Consider the following 21,698-nt stretch of genomic DNA (forward strand, 5'->3'; position numbering starts at 1 on the left):
AGAGGAACAGGAAGAAGAAGAACAAGAGCAAAACCCAGATCCCATTGAAATTTCATCAGAGGATGCTGAGGAGAAATCAGAGATTTCTTCTGAGTTTTATCCATCTGATTAGGATTAGGTTGTCTTTTTCTTTTTCTTTTTACCAATGTACTCTACATTATCAGATCATTAATAAAAATTTCGTTTTAAAAAGCATCTTGTGTTCTTGTGTTCTTATTTATCAAAAAAAATATCAAGTGGACATAAAATAATTAATCAATCAAAACATAAACAAAATCTTGAAATAGATAAACCAGAAAAAGTGTTCAGAAGGTAAACAAGGAAATAAACATGACAAAATAAGTAAGCAAAACATATGAAGAAAATGTGCAGAGAATCCTAGGGTTTCTTAAGAAGGGCTAAGAGTTGGTCAAATTTGTCATTCAAGGATCCCACATTGGAAACTAAACCATCCACCTTGGTTTCCAATGTCTCTTGAGCAGCTCTTTGACGTTCTAGACCTTCTTGCTGTTCCCTCAGTGCTTCTTGAAAAATCTGCAACTGATCAGCCATAGCAGGAGCTTGATCTTCAATCACAGGTTCTGGTTCTTCAATCATAGGTGCCTTGCCTTTATCAGAGGGTTCTTCTTCCTCTGGATAGTCTATCATCAGCACATCCTCTTGATTCTGAGAGGCAAGCACATCCAGTACATCCTCTTCTGTGGCATCCTCAGTAGGTAGCTCATTTGCCAACTCAGCAACTCTAGCAGCAGCTTCTTCCAGACGTTCAGTCTCAATCCTTTGATCCTCAAGACGTTGCAGAAGAGTAGAATCAACCCAGCAATCTTGAAATTCAGACAAACGCCTCACAGCAGCAGCTATAGCAACAAGCTTAGCACGCTCATGCTCTTCATGATTGAATGGCGTTAACCTTTTCAACTCAGCCCTAGCTAGATTGTTCCTCATGAAGCTTATACCTTCCAGATCCCGTTTACCAATAACAGCCTTAACCTTTGCAGCAGCAACATCCAAAGCATTGCAAAGCCTTGCCTTAATGCTTGATACTTCAAGATCCACATCAGAAGGACAAACTAAGAACCTGTCCTTTATTGTAGATAATCTAAGCAAGTCTTCATGAAATTGAGTGGATAGATTTCTAAAAGTGTTGGATGATGAGGGTGAAGGATTGGGAATGGTAGAGAGAGTAGGTATTTCAGTAGCTGGCTTGGGAGCACAAGTGTGAATACGCTCAGGAGAAGCATGTTCAGCACTTGGGTTAGGATGGGGTTCAGGGGTTGGTTCAGATGATGAGATGTCAGAAGTTGATTCAGGGTGAATATGTTCAGGAGATGGTTCAGGGGATTTATGTTCAGGAGATGGTTCAGGAGCAGTTTGTTCAGGGGTTGGTTCAGGAGATTTGTGTGGAGAAGGTTGTTTTGTGGGAGAGGTTGGTTTAATGACAGAAATATCTGGTTGAGGTTCAGATTGTGGAATGTCAGGTTGAGGTTCAGGTTGAGGTGATGAAGGTTTAGGAGGTGAGCTAGATTTGTGTTGAGTTTCATGAGAAGGAGGATGATTGTTTAGAGGGTCAGGGCTCAGATGTTTTTCAAGTTCAGATAGGGGGTTATCAGAGGTTGGAATATCAGAGGTTGGTAAGATGGTGTTGAGAGGTTTGGTGTAACCTAATCCAATCTCATTTTCATTAAAGACATACGTAGAAGATTTACCTTTATCTTTAGGAGTAGGAGCAGGTCTTTTCCTCAAACTAGCAGCAATAGTCTCCTGATCAGAGTCAGTCTCATCTTCTGATGTAGATCCTTCAGATGAACTGTCAACTTCAACAACCATAGGCTTTTTAGAAGATCCTTCAGCAGCCTTGACAGCAGATTCTTCATGCTTCCTCTTAGTTCTTTGCTCAGCCATAGATTGCTCAACTTTAACTTTCTTCTGAGCCAGAAGATCTGGCTTTGGTAGATCATCTTGAGCTTCAGCCTTTCTTTTAGGTTTCCTCTTAGGATTATACTGACTTACAGGAGCAGGAGGAATCATACTTCTATCAACAACAAATCCTTCTTGTCTGAGCACCTCCAAATAGTCCTGAATAATGTGCTCAGCATCAGCTTCAGATATAAGTGGATAGCCTGCGACATACAGACGATCCTCAAGCCTAACAGTGAACTCTTGTGGGGGAGCAACAGGCTTAGATCCAATCAAACGCATCTTGGACAGAAAGTTAGCATTCAGAATTTCTGGATAGAACCTCTTCTCAACCAATTCAGGGTGGAACTTCCTCAAGTTCTGAACAACATGACCTTGATGCAGAAGGTCAGACAACAGCCTAGGATAAACTATAGTAGTTTTCCTCTGAGATTTACTGGCAAAAATGGCTTCACAGATACGTTCAAAGAAATAATCTCCAAGATTAACCTTCTTTTCAGTCAGAAGAAAGTACAGCAGATGACGATGCGTCCAGGAGATTGTATCAGTCCCACCAACCCTTGGACTGATAGCAGCTAGGATGATCTTGAAGAGAACTCTACATTCATCAGTCAAACCCTTGACCTTCCCTTTCAAAGAGAAATCTGTGCAGATGAGATGCAGAAGATCATCCCTGTATCTTGTATCCTTTTCAAACACATCTAACTCTATCCCAGAGTTAGGTAGACCAAGAAGAGCATTGAGATGGATAGGCGAGATTGCCATGTTCATCCCACAGATATTTGACCTAATCTGTACACCTGTATAATCCAGCAAACCCATTTCCTTCCTAGTTTTACCCTTCAGACTAGGATTCCTCTCAATAGCAGCAAGCTCTTCCTTCTTAGCTTCATGCTTATCAAAAACCTTTGCTTTCATCCAAAATTTCTTCAACAAATCTGGATAAATGGGACCATTAAGCATGTCGAAGTACTTATCCCATCCCTGAGCGATAAAGTACTTTTTAACATCAAACCCATTAGCTTGTAGACCATCAAAATCAACCATCTTCTCTGAGAGAAAAGTAAGTTCAGATTCTGGAAACTCCATCTCGTTCCCAACGATCTGAAGGTTCTTGAATATGAACGGTGGAATCCTTTTTGACGAAGAAGACGAAGTACCAGCCATTGTTGGAGATTAGGGTAAGGTTTGGAAGACTAACGAGAGAGAAAGAAAGTTTGTGTTGGAGGTTTAGAGAGAATATGAAAGTGTAGGTTGTGAAAGTGAATAGTGTGCAAGTGTATTGTGTAAGTTTTATTTAAATGCACACAGTTAACACGAAAATAGCAAATTTGGGAAGTTACGCTAATTGACAGAAAGTTGAATACCAAAAATCATCATTAACCACCCACTACCTGACACACGTAGACCACGTGCAGAAATTTACTCGGTAACTGCTATTTTAATGGACAACTGTTCAGCAGTGAATACTGAACGTTTCCCACTTAAATAGTTCAGAGCCTCTGAGTTATTTAAAATTCTCTATCAGAGTCAAGTACTTCAGAGCTTGTGTTTCAGATGTTCTGAATCATAAGTTCTGATATACATAACCTCTTACACTTTAATTGCCAAAAACAATTTTCATTCAGAGATTGAAAACATGTTCAGATGTTTCTTTATAAAATCAAATCTTTCAACAGATAAGGCTTTAGTAAATATGTCAGCCCATTGATTTTCAGTATCAACAAACTTAATATCAATAATGCCTCTCTGAACATAATCTCTGATAAAATGGTGTTTAATTTCAATATGTTTGGCTCTAGAGTGTAGGATAGGATTTTTAGATAAATGAATGGCTGCAGTATTATCACAATATAAAGGAATATTGTTACTGCTTACCTGATAATCTTCTAACTGATATTTTAACCAGAGTAGTTGTGTGCAACACTTAGCTGCTGAAATGTATTCTGCTTCTGCTGTAGACAAAGCTATAGTAGTTTGTCTTTTACTAGCCCAGGAGATAAGGTTTTCACCAACAAATTGACAATTGCCACTTGTGGATTTTCTTTCAATTTTATCTCCAGCATAGTCAGCATCACAGAATCCATTTAGCACATAATCATTGGATTTCTTATAGAGAAGTCCAAGATTAGTTGTTCCTTTCAGATACCTAAAGATTCTCTTTACAGCTGTAAGATGAGATTCTCTAGGATCTGACTGGAATCTTGCACATAAGCAAACACTGAATAAAATATCTGGTCTAGAGGCTGTCAGATAGAGTAAGGAGCCAATCATACCTCTGTAGACCTTTTGATCTACCTTTCCTTCATCATCTGACTTGCCCATGTTGGTAGTTGGATGCATAGGAGTGTTCATTATCTTGCAGTCATCTAGATTGAATTTCTTCAGAAGTTCTTTAGTGTATTTTGATTGATGAACATAAGTTCCTTCCTTCTTCTGATTGATTTGAATTCCAAGAAAGAACTTCAACTCTCCCATCATGCTCATTTCAAATTCATCCTGCATTATCTTAGAAAAATTCTTGCACAAAGCAGCATTAGTAGAACCAAAAATAATATCATCAACATAAATTTGAATAATTAAAATGTCTTCTTTGGTTGTTTTTCTAAAGAGTGTGCAGTCAACCTTTCCTTTTTCAAAACCCTTTTCAAGAAGGAAATTACTGAGTCTATCATACCAAGCTCTTGGAGCTTGTTTCAGACCATACAGTGATTTCTTCAGTTTAAAAACATGTTCAGGGTTTGAGATATCTTCAAAACCAGGAGGTTGCTTAACATACACTTCTTCAGAAATAAAACCATTTAAGAAGGCACTTTTAACATCCATCTGATATAAGGTTATTCCATGATTAACAGCATAAGATAGAAGTAACCTGATTGCTTCAAGTCTAGCAACTGGTGCAAAGGTTTCAGTATAGTCAATCCCCTCTTGTTGACTATAACCTTGTGCAACCAATCTAGCCTTGTTCCTTACCACTTCACCTTGTTCATTCAGCTTGTTTCTGAATACCCATTTTGTTCCAATAATGTTCTTGTGTGAAGGTTTAGGCACTAGAGTCCATACATCATTCCTTTGGAATTGATTCAGCTCTTCTTGCATTGCTACAATCCAAGCATCATCCTTCAGAGCTTCATCAATCTTTGAAGGTTCCATCATTGAGATAAGACCAACTAATGATTCCTCATTTCTCAGTTGAGATCTTGTCTTTCTTGGACTATCTTTGTTGCCTAAGATCAGTTCCTCTGGATGTGATGACTTGTATTTGAAAGTATTTCTTGGGGGCTCATCATCTTCAGACTCATCAACTTCAGGTTCAGCAGATGCTTCAGTTCTTGGTTGTTCAGAGTCTGTAGGAACTATTGTGTTCAGAGGTACTTCAGAGAATGGATGTTCTGAGTAGTTTGGAATATCTGAATATTGATCCTCTGATACCTGAAATCTAGACAAACCTTCCACAAGCTCTGACACTTGGTCAGGCTCTTTGTCATCAAATTTGACATGCATACTTTCTTCCACAGTATGTGTTTCAGAAATATACAGTCTGTATGCTTTTGAGCGTTCAGAGTATCCTATAAAGATACCCTTATAACCTCTAGCATCAAATTTCTTTAGATGGACTTTGTTGTTTAAGATGTAACATGTACATCCAAACTGATGAAAATAAGAAATATCAGGTTTTCTTCCTTTGAACAATTCATAAGCAGTTTTGTTCAACTTAGATCTGATATAGATTCTATTTTGAACATAACATGCTGTGTTTACAGCTTCTGCCCATAAAAACTTTGCTACATTTGTTTCATGCATCATGGTTCTGGCCATTTCTTGCAGAGTTCTATTCTTCCTTTCTACAACCCCATTTTGTTGAGGAGTTCTAGGAGAAGAGAATTCATGCAGAATGCCAAATTTTTCACAAAAGTTTTCAAAAGGTTCATTTTCAAATTCTCCACCATGATCACTTCTAACTTTTAAAATAGTGTAGCCTTTTTCATTTTGAATTTGTTTGCAGAAGATGCTAAACTCATCATAAGCTTCATCTTTTGTTCTTAGGAATTTTACCCAAGTCCATCTACTGTAGTCATCAACAATCACTAATCCATACTTCTTTCCATTGATTGAAGCAGTATTAACTGGTCCAAAAAGATCAATGTGAAGAAGTTCCAATGGTCTTGAGGTAGAGACAATGTTCTTAGGTTTAAAAGAAGATTTTGTAATCTTTCCTTTTTGACATGAACCACAAAGTGTGTTTGAGTGATATTTGATTTTAGGTAAACCTCTGACAAGGTCAAGCTTGCTAAGCTTGGAGATTAACCTCCAGTTAGCATGGCCTAACCTCTTATGCCAGATCCATTTTTCTTCACTCAAGGTCAAAAGACACATCACTTTTTGTTCATTCAAATCAGAAAGATTAATTTTATAAACATTGTTCTTTCTCAGACCTTTGAAAATCATGGTGTTATCAGATTGTTTAGACACAGTACATGATTCCTTATTAAAGACAACTACATAACCATTGTCGCAAAATTGACTTATGCTCAATAAATTATGCTTAAGTCCATCAACTAACCAAACATCATTAATAGATAGGGAGGAATTACCTACTGTACCTGTACCTATTATCTTTCCTTTCTGATTTCCTCCAAAACCAACAGAACCTCCTTCTTTCATAGTCAGCTTAGAGAATAGTTGTTTATCACCAGTCATGTGCCTTGAACACCCACTATCCAGATACCATGAATGATTCATGATACTTCTTTGAGTGACAGGCTGTATGAGAAACAACTTTAATCACTACGGTGGAACTCTTTATCACAGTTAATGATAAGGTCATCCCAGTATTCTTCCTCTTCATTTATCAAGTTCTGATTGTTATCTTGAGAACTTGTCAGCCATTGGTCAAGGACATAAGCCCTTCTTCCTTTGCATAGAACTTGTTTCCAAACTCTAGGTAGGACATATCCTTTCCTAGTTGGTAAATCTGAATGATACATAATTTCAGCTTTTGGTACCCATCTTCTGGGTCCACGCTTGTTAGTCCAAACATGCTTATTATGTTGTCTAGTGTTAGAGAAAGACCTTGGTTTGGAATAATAACCTTTTTGAAATCTTTTCTTTGTTTGAAATCTGTTATTGTTCCAAGATTTGGATTGTTTATGATTCCAGGGTTTGTATCTATTATCAATCCTATTTTCTGATTGATTATATCTACTGACTCTAGAATCATAAATAATCTGAGTCTTGTACTTCATCTGAGATTTAGAATTTTTCTTTTTAAAAACTTCTGATGTTTTAGGTTGACTAACTTCAGGTACTGAAGTTCCTTTGAATCCAGAATTTGAAGTCTCAGATGTTGAAGCTTTCAGAACTTCTGAACTAATGTTCTCAGGTTCTGAACAACTTCTATCTTCTGAACTTTTCTTTCCAGATCCTGAGGGACTAGGTTCCTCTGAGCTGTCAGCTTCTAAATCACTCAGATCATCATTGTCATTTTCACAAATGCCAGGATTCTTTCCCTCTTCACTTGGTGGAACAACATAATAAACCCAAGATTTTCCAACCTTTTTGGCAAAGGTCTTCAGCTTTGAATATGTTCTACCATATTCATAGCCAAGTCCTTCTCCTCTATGTCTCAAGACATTATAAATTCTATTAGCAGCTTTGCTCTTCCCAAGGTTGAGATGCACAAACTGTTGAAGAGCTATTTCCTGCTCATCAATAGGTTTGTGACAAACAGCACAACCCTTTTCAAAGTCATCTACTCTATTCAGAGTTTCTTGATATAGACCTTGAAAATGTTCTGCTTGCTCAGTCAGAGTGTTAAGCTTTTCTTGTAAAACTTTTTGTTTACTTAACACTCTGAGATGTTTCTCAATGACCTTGTTAAGTGCAGTTATAAGTTGAGATTTAGAGCAGTCAGAAAATACCTCATCAGTTACTTCTGAATCTGATTCTGATTCATCGTCTGAGTCTACATCTGAGTCAGCTGAAGCCATCAGGGCTAGATTTGCCTCTTCTTCTTCCTCAACTTCTTCCTCAGATGATAGCTCTTCAAAAGTAGCCATCAGACTCTTTTTCAATTTGCTCTTGAATTGTTGCTTCTTTGAGCTGTATCTTTTGCTTTTGTCTTTAGCAGACATTTCTGGACAATCAGCAATAAAGTGTCCAGGCTTCTTACAGTTGAAGCAATTCTTCTGATCATCCTTTTTGCTGACAAAATTTCTGGAGCTGTTACCTCCTCTGAAATTTCTTTTGTTAAATCTGTTCCATTGCTGAAACTTGGTGAATAAAGCAAACTCATCCTCATTCATCTCATCCTCTTGACCATCAGCAGAAGATTCTTCTTCAATATCAAGAAGCTGAGTCTTAAGAGCCTTAGAAGTAGTCTTAGTTGACTGTAAAGCCACTGACTTAGACTTCTTCTTAGTTTCTGAGTCAGCATCCAGAACCATCTCATGGCTTCTGAGATTGCTTATCAGAGCTTCAAGACTCAGAGTCTTGAGATTTTGAGCTTCCTCTATTGCAGTGACCTTAGGTCTCCAAGCAATAGGAAGACTTCTCAGAATCTTCTGAACATGGTCATAGGTTGAATAACTTCTCTTAAGAGCTTTAAGCCCAGATACAAGGATTTGAAACCTTGTAAACATAGTCTCAATGTTTTCATCTTGTTGCATAGTGAAAAGTTCATATTGCCTTATCAAAAGACTAGCTTTAGCCTCTTGAACTTTTTCATTACCATCATAGGTAGCACACATAGAATCAAAGATAGATTTAGCAGTAGACTTGTTCTCTATTCTGACATAATCCTCATGTCTAATAGCTCCAACAACAATATCCTTTACTCTATGATGTTTTGTGTAGATTTTTAGGTTAGCTGGTGTGAGTAACTTTCTATTCTCCATGGACAACCTACCATGTTCATTCAAGTTTTCAAAAGTTACTCCCAACTCAACCAAATCCCACAACTCATGATCAATAGCAGTAATATTGCTATACAGTCTCTCTTTCCACCATTCAAATAATGAAGCATCACCATTGAATATAGGGGCTTTTCTATTGCCACTATGTTCATGTGATTCATTACTTAAGTAGTCATAACCAAAAGCATTTCTGGGACCACCACCAGCACCACTGGCCTCACCTTCACCCGTAGTTCTAGTACTACTATCATCTCCTCCAGACATAGTGTTCTCACAAGATCTTTACTGTCTCACTGTTAAGTGAAAGTAACAGACCAGGTGCTCTGATGCCAATTGAAGGTGTGAAAACACAAGAAGGGGGGGGGTTGAATTGTGTTTTAGCTAAGTTAAAACTTTTTCAAGTTCTTAACTCAACTATATTCGCAGCGGATAAATAACACAAATAATAATAAGAGAGAGAGAGAAAAGCACACAAGCAGTTTATACTGGTTCCTCTCACAAAACGAGAGTAGTCCAGTCCCCTTGCACTTCCAAGGGAGTTCACTATAATCACACAAGATTACACCTGCTCAAGCACACAAGCAAGAGACTTCACAACTATGCTCAAGCACACAAGCTTAAGACTTCACACTTAAACACACAAGTTTAAGTCTCACACTTAAGCACACAAGCTTAAGTTACACACGTAACAATAAAGTATATAAAAATATACAAGTGCTCTTAGATGAACCTAAAGAGAGCAAATACAAGTATTACAGAGTATTTGGCTAAAGTGCAAAAACACTTGAGAGAGGTTCAGAGCTTGTATATCAGAGAGTTCAGAGTTTGTTCAGCGCACGTTCAATTCTTGATAATTGTATATTTGTTGTAGCTGAATCTTCTAGTATATATACCACTAGAAAAGAGTCGTTGCAAGAGAACCGTTGGAGTTGATAAACTTTTGTCTTCAAGCAGTCTGTCTTGATGCAGTTGGTTGTATCCAAAACTAAGAAAGAGTTTCAGGTACTTTGACTACTGCAGAGTGGACTTTCCTTATTCAGCTAACAAAACTGAAGACCCACGTTCTCAAGACAGGACAGACAAAACAGAGGTAGCTGAACTGATCAGGCTTGAAAGGTCCTTTTCTCCATTGGTAGAAGAGTTGACTGGTGAAAGGAATCTTCACAGCTTTCAAAGAGATCTTCAGAGTTTGATGAAGCTCGTAGACAGACAGAAGTACTGAAGTCTTCATCCTCTGAACGTTGTAACCTCTGAAGTCCAACATCTTCTGAGCGCTTGTGAACTTCTGAGTTCACATCCTCTGAACTCCACTCAGGACTTAAATGATGCTTATATCTGCGCACTCAAAATAAATTTTTAGTCCTTCCAATTGTTAATTAATACTTTGTTATCATCAAAACCTTTATAGATTTAGGGGCAAACATTTTTAAATCAATTTTGTTCCAACAGTTAATATACACTATTCAGTAAATGGAGATGGAGCTATTTTTCAGCAAAATAGAAGCATATGCTACTATTTCTTATTTAGTCACTTATTATGACAGTTTTATATTTCATAGGCCGCACTTAAAAGTTCCAGAGATTCAAAGGATGGAGTTGATAAGGAAGTCACATCTTTACAGGCTGAAGTTGAGGTGATTATTTCAATTTTTTTAAAAAATATTCTCAATGAAGGCTACCATTTATGTTTTAACAATTTCCTCTCAAATAGAATGCAAAAGCAGAGACTGAAGCCACAGTGAGACAGCTGAATGGAGCTGAATCTGAAGTGAAAGCTCTTCGATCAATGACACAGAGAATGATATTAACTCAGAAAGAAATGGTAGGTATTTCTGGAGTCCAATGGTATTTGTAAGTTATTTGGAATTCTCATTATATAAATTATCTTCTTTTCAGGAGGAAGTTGTTCTTAAGAGGTGTTGGCTAGCTCGTTATTGGGGTTTAGCCACAAAATATGGTAAGCTACTGTACTTTTTTCTTCTTCTTTTGGTGGTGGGATTATGGCATCTCTTCCTGACAATGACAAACCAGTCATTTTGATATCAATTGGTTCCACATGTTAATGCCTTTTAATAGACCCCGAGTAATTCTTTGGCATAGCAAAGTATATGGTGCCAAAAATAAAAAATGCAGGGGATATTTTTTGGACTGTAGAAAGATATTTTATTGAACCTGGAGCATCTTAATTTATGTTAGAATGTAAGAAAGTATTTTATAATATAAAAATGTTCTATTTGAGTATCTTGGTTTGTTTCTAGGATCATGTTATAATCTTAGAGTGTCTTACATTATCTCTCTATGTTTGGATGCCAAAGAGATAGGGAAGAGAGAAACAGTGAAGAGAGAAATAAGAGAGAAGAGAGTTAGAAGAGAAATTGGATAAAAAATTTATATGGTTTGGATGAATAGAAAAGTGAGAAGAGAATGTACCAAAAAAAAAAAAAAGAGAAAAGTGAGAAGAGAGAAATTAATAAAAATGAGAAAATAACAAATTTACCCTTTTCTACAAAAAAATAAATTAGTTGAATGAGGGTATTGTTGTAAAATTGTTTATTTCACTTCTTGTCACACAAATCTCTCCTAATATGGAGAGATTTATTTTTGGCAGTTACTAACCCTTATATTTCTCTCTTTCCTTATTTCTCTCCTCATCCAAACCATAGAAATAGTTAATTTCTTTGCTATCTCTCTCTTTCTTGTTTCTCTCTTTTATAAATCTACCTAAACAAACATAGTGTTAGGATTGGTTTTTATATTACCTATTATAATAAGAATTAAGAACTTGAATATCATTGGTAGTAAATTGACAAAGACTTGTTACTAAATTAATACAAAAGACTAAGCACTAATCATTAGTTTATAGGGCTACATAGACAAAATCCCAAATAAATAGAGAAATCAGAAAACAAATAATAATAATAATAATAATAATAATAATAATAATAATAATAATAATAATAATAATAATTAATCATAATAATAATAATAAGTAATCATAAAGGATAATGTAAGATACCACAAGATTATAAATTGATCCTAGAGATAAGATAAGAAGCTGGATAAGGATAGGATAAGTGACATGATAAACACAGATGATAAGAAAGAGGAAAACATTATTTTATCATATTATGTCATGTGTTTGGTGCACAAATGATAAAAAAGAGGATATCATTATTTTATCATATCCTGTGTTTGGTGCACACCTGATATTGACATGATAAGATACATGTTATATTTAAATGACAAAATTATTCTTGTGACCAAATACATTTTTTTATAAAAACAAATAATTTTATATTTTTGATTAACAATAAATAAAATAAGTAATGACAAAATTATCCTTGTGAAATGATTTCACATCATTGTAAAAAAATACATTGATAAAATTAAAATTATTATACATGAAATTCTGGTATAGCAGAACCAGATGTTGGTAGAATGTCGAGACATCTGGTCTGACATGAATAACACGGCAAGGCATATAACATTAAAAAAACGGATACTGAGGAATAATGTTCGATCAGATGTTCCAACATTTAATTTAAAGAGAATGTCGTACTTAATGTTGGAACATCTTACGCAACATAATAAAATCAACAAGTAAATAAACTGCACAGGAAATTGTTAACCCAGTTCAGCCAACCTGCCTACTCTGGGGGATACCAATCCAGGAAGGAAATCCACTAATAGCTCTAGTCACTAAGACCTCCAGCAAACCCTTTGAATTTACGTCTTACACTAAGACCTCCAACAAACCCTCGGTTTACGTCTTACACTAAGACCTCCAGCAAATCCTAGGTTTACGCCTTATGACCTCGACACTACTCATGTAACTTCTGCCTAGGAACTCCTAGACATGAGATCCCATCTCACTTCCACACAACCAACACAACCTGTGTTGTTCATATAATGTTGAATAAAATGTGGTGACAATCACCGTGACAAACTTTACTCTTGCTTAAAAGCTTCGAGTAAATCACACACAGTTAACTCCGTACTTCAAAGCTTAGGAGTAACCTTACACAATAACAAACTCAGTTCTTAACTCGTGTTATAGAATCCACAAGTAAGAATCACAATTAAAAAATACAAACACTATCTCCTTGCTTAAAAGCTTCAGAGATATTACAATACTCAACTCATTACCTAAAGGTTTCTGAGTGAGGACATAGTGACCATCTCACAACCCGAGTGGTTCACTTACACCAACTCTCCTAGAGAGTGGCTCAAAAACACGAAACCCTAAAGACTATATCTTTGATGAACAATGGTTTTGGTTCGATAAAATCTTGGTCTTGAGTCTTCTTTATATAGACAGAGCTAGCACGCTCCTGATCTTCCAAGATAAGCTTCAGAACACAGCTGGTCTTTGAGTCACGTCCAGCTAAGCAAATCAGACCTTAATAAAACTTTCCTAAAATAGTTTATCCTCTTTAGGAAATAAACAATGTGTTGAATCATTCTATTAAGTCTTGATAAGAACATATCTGCACTAATAACGTCTTGATCAGATCAAATCTTGATATACACGTTTGTAGAGTGGATTTCCATATATAGCAGATACGTGTAATAAATGCGCGAGATTTGGGCAATCTGACTGTCATACCCAAACATGTTACAACATTTGGTCCAACATCTTTTGTACCTAACATGTTGAAACATTTGGTCCAACATCTTGCTTGTATATTTGTTTTAGCAAAATGACGCAAACACACAAATATCCAACAATACATATAAGTAGCACTAAAATAAATAAACATAAAGAAATATATTGTCAATTTAAATTGTATCTAATTAAAATTGTCATACACATAAGTAGCTACAAAAAATGACAAAGCGACAATATATTGTTGACCAAAAAAAAAAAGCAACAATATATTGTCAAATATTTTTATCAAACCGTACTTAAATTACTCTATCAAAGACTTAAGAAATGCAAGATGAGTAGCATCGCGACAACCCATAAACATGTGCAAACGATGTGGCATAGATAATTTGCAGCTTCACACAATCTTTCTGAGCTTTTATCAATTATAGTCCCGAAACTCTTTCCTAACTCAAATATACTCTGAGCAATTATACTTGCTCCTTTGTTTCTTTTCCTAAATTGAATTTCCATGTGGTCAAGCTTTCTCTTAGATTGATTAATAGACGGCGACTGAGTCATTCCTATTTCATTCTCCTCGTCATTACATTGCTCTTCATCTTCTTTATCTATCTCCTTAACATTATCAGCAGGGGGAACAACACTTTTGGCACAATCTTTTCCAAAAGCAAGAGCAAGTTTGTCAAAGAGTGCAATTAGAGCATACCAATAATCTTTTGCATTTGGATGACTCTGCACAAGAATAATAAATATAATATGTTCGAGTAATCATAAGAAGCAAACACAAAAATAGTAAAATAATAAACACTACATACTCCTTCCACACTTCATCACTGTCCACCATAATCATCTTTTTCTCTACATCCCAACCAAATCCACTTTGATTTAACATATCATAAATTATTCCATAAATTGTCCTTAGCCTCTTAATAGCAGATTCAATATGTGGCTTTACCTTAATTCCACATCCAGGAATTTTTTCTTCCAATTTTGTCTCAGCCGTTCTTAAAGTGTGTGCTTTGAATTGTCCATTCTCACATCTTTGACCTTTGTTCACAGCTTCAATGAGTATATCAAAACAGGCTTCAGCTTCCATGTCAGACTATGGTCTATGATCTTTATTTCGCTTGTTGCTTTGTTGCATGTTGATATCAGATTCCATATATAAGCCGATGTGGCACTCGCAACACACCCCTTGGACCAGACATTTGGTGTGTGACCCAACTGATCCGATAGCGGATGGTGCAACAAATCTTTGGTAGGCTTTTGACCATCTTAAAATTTGGGTTGGACTTCAGTCCAAATTCAACATTACAAAACCAACTTGTAAGGTGAGGGATGCTTTCCACTCTTGAACATACTTTTAGGCCATATCTCATCCGATGCCGGACTCTCAACAAAGCTCGCTCATTAAAATTTCTCTATATTTAATGAGCTAGCATTTAAACTAAAGTGGTCAAACTCAATTCAAATTGTTGAATTTGCATGTTTAAATCATTCCATAGTCCACACTCAACTCTATTTATAATAGCCTATAGAATAAATATAATCAATCCTAATTGACATGATTTGCTAATTCAAACCTTTATTTAAAGAAATTAGCTCATAATGAGCTTAACGCAAAAGCATAAAATGAAGGATAAGTTTAGTTCTGTTACAAACTCAATACATGTTTAAATGAGCAGAAAAATGGCACAACACACTACAAAGAGAGTGCTCATGAGCTTTGTAAGGTGAGGAACGCTCCTCTTAGTATTTGAGTTGAGCCTAAACTATAAACCCACATGTTCAAATCATATCTCATCTAATATGAGATTCTTAACAATTTAAAATGACCAAAATGAGGTAAGGGACCACGTCTTCCATCAATAATACCACAGGGAACTTAACAAAATACTTCTTTCTGCCACGTCAGCATGGAAGGAAACCTTGATCGTTCTTTAGCTCACGCAAAGATGTTGCAGCATTACTACCTGCACCGTGCACACTAATAGAGGTACAATTCCAAAGCATGGCACTTTACTGTGCCAAACACAGATATTTACAGATACAGACTTAATCAACACTAATTCAAATAAAACACTTCCTTCTATACTTATTATAAAGTTAGACTTAATAAATTCAAGCTTAAAAGGATTAGATAACTCTTATTTCCGAGTTATCATCACTAATATTGTAAAACTGATGAGTGTGTGAGTACATACTGGGATTGCTTGCATATTGGGTTTTAGCTGTCAATAAACTAAGCTACAATAAATGGTAATGTATCTTCCTTTTTGCTCTTTCGGTGGTGGGGCTAAATGCATGCATCTATTGGCAGCACTGGAATACATTGTAAAAGCTTTTAAGTATCAACTTTCCTTAAAATCAAATGTATTATTATATGTATTTAAATTATATTTTGGTTGTATATCTAGTTTGAATTTGGCGGAGTTGCACAACTGAATAATTTCACAGTTCACTTCCTTCCTGATATATTTTATTTTGTGTTAATATTATTTTCCATTGTTTACAGGTATTTGTGCAGATGTTGCAGTTTCAAAGTATGAGCTTTGGTCATCCTTAGCCCCTCTTCCATTTGAGATTGTTGTTTCTGCAGGACAAAAAGCCAAGGAGGAATGCTTGGAAAAAGGCATGAAATAAAGATTTGGACTCTACAGTTCATATTAGTTTGCCTACATAGTAGAACAAATCTATGCTGTTATATTTTTTCCTATGATGATTTTCGTTATAATATTACACGAGCCTGTGAATTTTCAATGCATAATTGTTATTATTTTTAAGCAGGTGATGATGCAACAGAGAAGAGGAGCAATCTTGTTCCAGACTTGAATGATCTTACCGGAGAAGGAAACATTGAGAGTATGCTGTCGGTTGAAATGGGAATGAAGGAGCTTGCTTCTTTAAAGGTGTTCTGCAAATGCATTGGTGATCTTGGTTTTCCTCATGTTCATATATAGCGGAAAATTTTGCCTCCAGTTTTGTGTGATCTTGTTTAGATTTCATTGTATTTGCTATATAATTTTTCAGCATAGCAAGGTCGCTATACATAAGCAACACTAATCTCTGTGTGTGTGTGTGTGTTGATTGTTTTCAAAGGTTGAGGATGCTATTGTGCAAGCATTAGCCCAACAACGACGTCCAAATTCTGCTCGACAGCTAGTTTCAGGTATGCATCCCTGCTATGTCACTACTCTTTTTATCTTCATTGTTCGTGAGTATATTAAACACAAATCATGCACTTCAGGCGGAGAGAGATGCATATGCTGAAAATTGCGCCAATTAATATCTCAAACCATTATATATGTATATTGTTGTAAATAATGTGTTTTTTATAATTATCAGTAGTAATTTGTGTATTGGCCCATTAGTCAGTCCCATTATATTAGAGTAGCCTATATAAACAGATTAGTACTTGTACATTATTCATAAATTGAAATATATATTCAGTTTTTGCATGGTATCAAAGCTTATCTAAGATTTGTCGGGCCACCTATAATTAGGTTACCATTATTGGGCCACTCGTGTCACGCCCCAGATCTTCAGTTCCGTGTGAGGAGTGTGTGTTAAGACTTAAGAATGCCACATTGGATGGGATGAGACCTGAACATGAGTTTATAATTAGAGGCAGTCCTCACCATACAAGTCGATTTAGGGATTGAAGTTGGTCAATCCAAGACTGGTTACTCAGTGAAAATATGCTCTAGATATACTCGAGGAAACCGGCTTGTTTGATTGCCGACCTAGTGAGACTCCTATGGATCCCAAAGCTACTGGGGCGGGGGCAGCCACTGAAGACCTTAGTAGATATCGACGTCTGGTTGGCAAACTTAATTACCTCTTGGTGACTAGACTGGGCATTACTTTTACTCTCAGTGTGGTTTGCCAATTTCTAAATACTCCATGTGATGACCATTGGAACACTATGGAATGCCTACATTGGACATTGTGTTGGTTGTGGTGGATGGATTACAAAACTTCTTACTGCAACTACAAGCAACATGTTCAAATTGTTTGCAAGAGAAGCATTGAACAGGTCACATGTCGCATATCACAACCTTCACCTCTACTCTGAGCAGCTTATGCAACTGTTCAAATTGACAACATCATGAGACATGGTTCCTTGAGTAAGGAGACATAGTTCCTCCCTGAGAACTTCACCAACACATGTATCCAAAGAAGGAACAAGATTCCTATTTTGTAAAGCACATCTAACAACCTCAAATTTTGGGAGAAGCTTCATGAGAAATTGATCCCGCCTACTGGTGTTGTAGACCTCTTGGACAGCTGCAAGAGAAGTTTTGGGGACATTAACATGTATAATAGTAGAGTGTTCTATCCACAAATTTTAAAAACCAGAATAATATTCTTGAACGGACAAATTACCTTATTTGTAATTGTCTATCTCTAGCTCCGACTAAAAACGTTTGGCCGCATTGTCCTGGTTGTAGATACGCTTCAAATAGTTCCACATTTCTTGAGCAGTGGAAAAAGATCACAAATTATTGATCATTTGAGGATCAATAGTACCGAAAGGTGAGAGTCCAAGTTATAATTTGAGCCTCTTTGGTTTCCCACACATATAAAGCACCTTTCTCTCTCGGAGTCTCAAAAACATCGTCCAAGTGACTCCATGCACTTTTTCCCTTTAACATCCTGAACTGAAATTCCCAAGCAGGATCATTTTTACCGGTAAACCGGATACAAATTTTTTCTATCTTTGGAATGGTCATGATGGCCCAATAAATAGTTGTTGGATATTGCGCCTTCATTGCGGTCCACCCCCATCTGCCTAATTGCGGCATTTGGGTTGCCTTCATTGCAGCCTCCAACACCTTCATTGTGTTGGGTGTGAAGGGGTGGATTTAGTCCCACATTGCTAAGAGATATGGCCTGTGTAACGTTTATATAGTTTGGGCAACCCTCACCTTACAAGCCGGTTTTGTGAGGATGAGTTAGGCCCAATATAAAATTTGACAATAGTGAATAGTGTCAACAATACACACCCAATAAAACAAAGGTCATACTAATGTTGTTGCATATACACATGCATATTGGGCTGGATGTCCTAGTGATCAATGTTCAACTTTTGGTTACTGTGTCATTATTGGAGGAACTTTTTTTTTTTTTTTTGAAACGGTTAAAGTCGGTAATTAGTTGTTAATGTTAGTATTTTTTCTTCACCGGGACTTGAACCGGAGTCCTTTTACACCTTAACACCTTTAACCCTTGGAGGGAATCTTATTTCTTTGAAATGCAAAAGGCAAAGTGTTGTTGCTAAGCCTAGTGCAGAGGCTGAATACTGAGTTATGGCCATCACTACTTGTGAACTTATTTGGTTTGTAACAACTCCTTGATGAGTTGAAGTTTTGTAAGTTCGAGTTAATGAGTCTCATTTGTAATAACCAAACAACTTTACATATTGCGTCTAATCCTATCTCCCATGAGCAAAACTATGCACATAGAGATTGATTGCCACTTCACATAGAGACTGATTGCCACTTCATCAGCGACTTCTTTCTGGGAAGATAGTTGCATCATTTGTGGACTCTAATGATCAATTGACTGATATCTTTACCAAATCTTTCAGAGGCCTGGGGATATCTTATATATGTAACAAGCTTGATGAATATGATATATATGCACCAACTTGAGGGGGAGAGTTAAGATATGCATATGATTTTAATTATATTCCATTGAATAAATATCTTATGATTAGGTTTTTTTATTCTTATCACTATAATCAAGGGATTTGATTGTAATCATTTGGTTATATATAGCAAGATTGAGAGTAATTTCTCTCAAGAAATTCAAATCAATTTATACAAATACAACTACTAAGCAAACTAGCTAAGCAATCTGTAAGTGTTGAGAGTACACTAATATGTTCTTTGGGGAATCTAGGTATATCAACGTGAGCCATAATTCAGATCACAAAGGGCCAAAAACAAAACCACAAGATACTGAATAGTTCCTAGCAAATGTACTTGTCAACATTATACATAATGGGAGAAAGTTGGGTCAGATATAAAAAGAGAAAGTCGTGACCATACAAGTAATTTTAACTAGGAGTAACACATGGTTGGAAGTAGGTCCATTAAGCATGCATGGATTGGAGTTGCCTCTCTACTGGCTTGTTTTTTATATGCTTTAAAACATGTCGGACTAAAATCTTTTTTATATGTATTAGTAACATTCTGATTCTATACACTTTTGGACGTTGCCAGATATTAAATCACCAGGGGATCCTAAATTTATGGAAGCCTTTGGTATGTTCTCCCCCACCTATTGTATCTTTTGTGCAAATGATAATTTAAACGGTGTGCTAAATATCATTGTATTTTTGTAGAATTGAGTCCAGAGGAATCTGAGGATGTTCTTTTCAAGGAGGTATTCCGTTCTCTTTTATGAATCATTCCGTGCTCTTTCTCATTGAGAAGTATATTTGTATTACTGAAACATGCCTTCTGAGTGGATTTACTCTTCTTGTCAGGCTTGGCTGACTTATTTTTGGAGAAGAGCCAAGGCTCATGGTATAGAGGAGGACATTGCCAAAGAACGTCTTCAGTTTTGGATTGGTCGGAGTGGGCATTCACCTACTTCACACGATGCTGTTGATGGTAGTCTATTAACATTTTTATTTTAAAAAATTACTTTGTATCTCAGATGGATATATCAACCCCATATTATGCTAATTGGTTGGGAAGAAAAATGTTCAACTTAGGTGTTTCCATTAACATATTGCTTGGGTGGATGTTTCACTACTAATCACCTTTAATCATGGAAGATAGTTGAATAACATAAATATGAAACATAAACATTGCACTGTATTATGGAGAGTCTTTTTTGTTGATATTAAAATGCAAAGACACCTTCAGGAGTGTGTTTACGTCAGACTTGTATTGCACTTTAAAAATATAAATACCAGATGTCTAACTTTTATTCAAATGTGCTGGTGTTATCATGTAGAAAATTGTGGATTATGCTTTAATTTTACCTACATTGGTGATGACTTCAATTATGCCAAGGAATGAATTCTTGTTAAATATTCTTGAGAATTTTTTTCATCCAATTAATTATACAGATTTTCAAATTTCAGTTGAACAAGGGCTTTCGGAGCTGAGGAAATTGGGGATTGAACACAGGCTTTGGGAAGGATCCAGAAAAGAAGTTGATCAAGATTTCACTAGTGCATCAAAATTGACTACAAAACCTGAAATTTGTGCTTGAGACATTTTCCTTGTATGCATATTTAAATTATGAATTTCATCTTTCTTCCGGAGATGGTTGTATTGAATTTAGACTCTGATCAAACTCTAGCTCTCGATTCTCTAGCTACTTTAGATTACATTTGTCTGCTTTGAATGACATAGAACCTCTATAAAAAATCATGAGTATTAATTTTATTTTGACAAATAGTATTAATCAAAGTTATTGGAGTAATAAACTTGTCTGAAATGTTTGTGATTATTCCTAAATTATATTTTGTGTTAAATTTATTAATCAAAGTTATTGGTTTTGTTAGATCAAGATAGGCTCAGGAACACACACATGAATGAGTGCAGAATGAGTTCAAAGCAGTGTGCCAGCGTATAATACTGGGCTTGAGCTTATCAATAGGCACAACAAAGCAAGATGAACATACACTGATGAATAATGGTTGCGAAGTTTATTTTATTTTTTCATTGAGTGCAAAGTTTTTTTTCATTAGCTATGATTATGAACATCCAAAGTGTTTTTCATATAGTGGTTGCTTGTTAGACAAGTAATTACACAAATCACTTGTAACTAACAAACACACCCTCTAACCACTTAACTAACTATTGTTATGCAATTGAGAATTAGTTTTACAACACCGTCCCTTAATTCTCAACTGCTATACATGAATTAAGCCTAATTGACTTCTTAAGTACACAAATCTGTCAATGCCTTAGTAAAACCATCTACTAATTGCAGTTATGTTGGACAATACACTACCTCAATCATTCCATACATAACTTGCTCTCTTATGAAATGAAAATGAATTTCTATTTGTTTGCTCGTGCCATGTGAGATTGTAGTTGGCAAGGCTTGTGGCTGACTTGTTGTCATTCATAAGCCTCGGAGGCTCCTGAACTTCACACTTTAGCTCCTTCATAACTGAACTTGGCCAAATGACTTTGCAAGTTGCAAAAGTTCTTGCTATGTACTTTGTTTCTTAGTACACCACACCAAGAGATTGATGAATAGCAGGAAATAGTAAATCAAGTTTCACTGTACCT

General features: G+C 36.0%; 1 protein-coding gene across 1 annotated transcript in view; it reads left to right on the top strand.

The window, feature by feature from the left end:
• The window catches only part of LOC123910518 (coiled-coil domain-containing protein SCD2-like), a gene marked incomplete at its 5' end in the record, with an annotated part of 23,008 nt that extends 2,155 nt beyond the window's left edge, over positions 1-20,853 (top strand). The window contains 10 exons of the mRNA XM_045961654.1: positions 10,391-10,465; positions 10,543-10,653; positions 10,728-10,788; positions 15,953-16,069; positions 16,225-16,346; positions 16,537-16,606; positions 19,665-19,706; positions 19,787-19,827; positions 19,931-20,057; positions 20,537-20,853. Of these exons, the coding sequence (XP_045817610.1) occupies positions 10,391-10,465; positions 10,543-10,653; positions 10,728-10,788; positions 15,953-16,069; positions 16,225-16,346; positions 16,537-16,606; positions 19,665-19,706; positions 19,787-19,827; positions 19,931-20,057; positions 20,537-20,667 (897 nt within the window). The remainder of the gene's footprint in view (positions 1-10,390; positions 10,466-10,542; positions 10,654-10,727; positions 10,789-15,952; positions 16,070-16,224; positions 16,347-16,536; positions 16,607-19,664; positions 19,707-19,786; positions 19,828-19,930; positions 20,058-20,536) is intronic.
• Positions 20,854-21,698: the final 845 nt, after the last annotated feature.

This window comes from Trifolium pratense, linkage group LG1 (genome assembly GCF_020283565.1).
Source record: "Trifolium pratense cultivar HEN17-A07 linkage group LG1, ARS_RC_1.1, whole genome shotgun sequence".
NCBI lineage: Eukaryota > Viridiplantae > Streptophyta > Magnoliopsida > Fabales > Fabaceae > Trifolium > Trifolium pratense.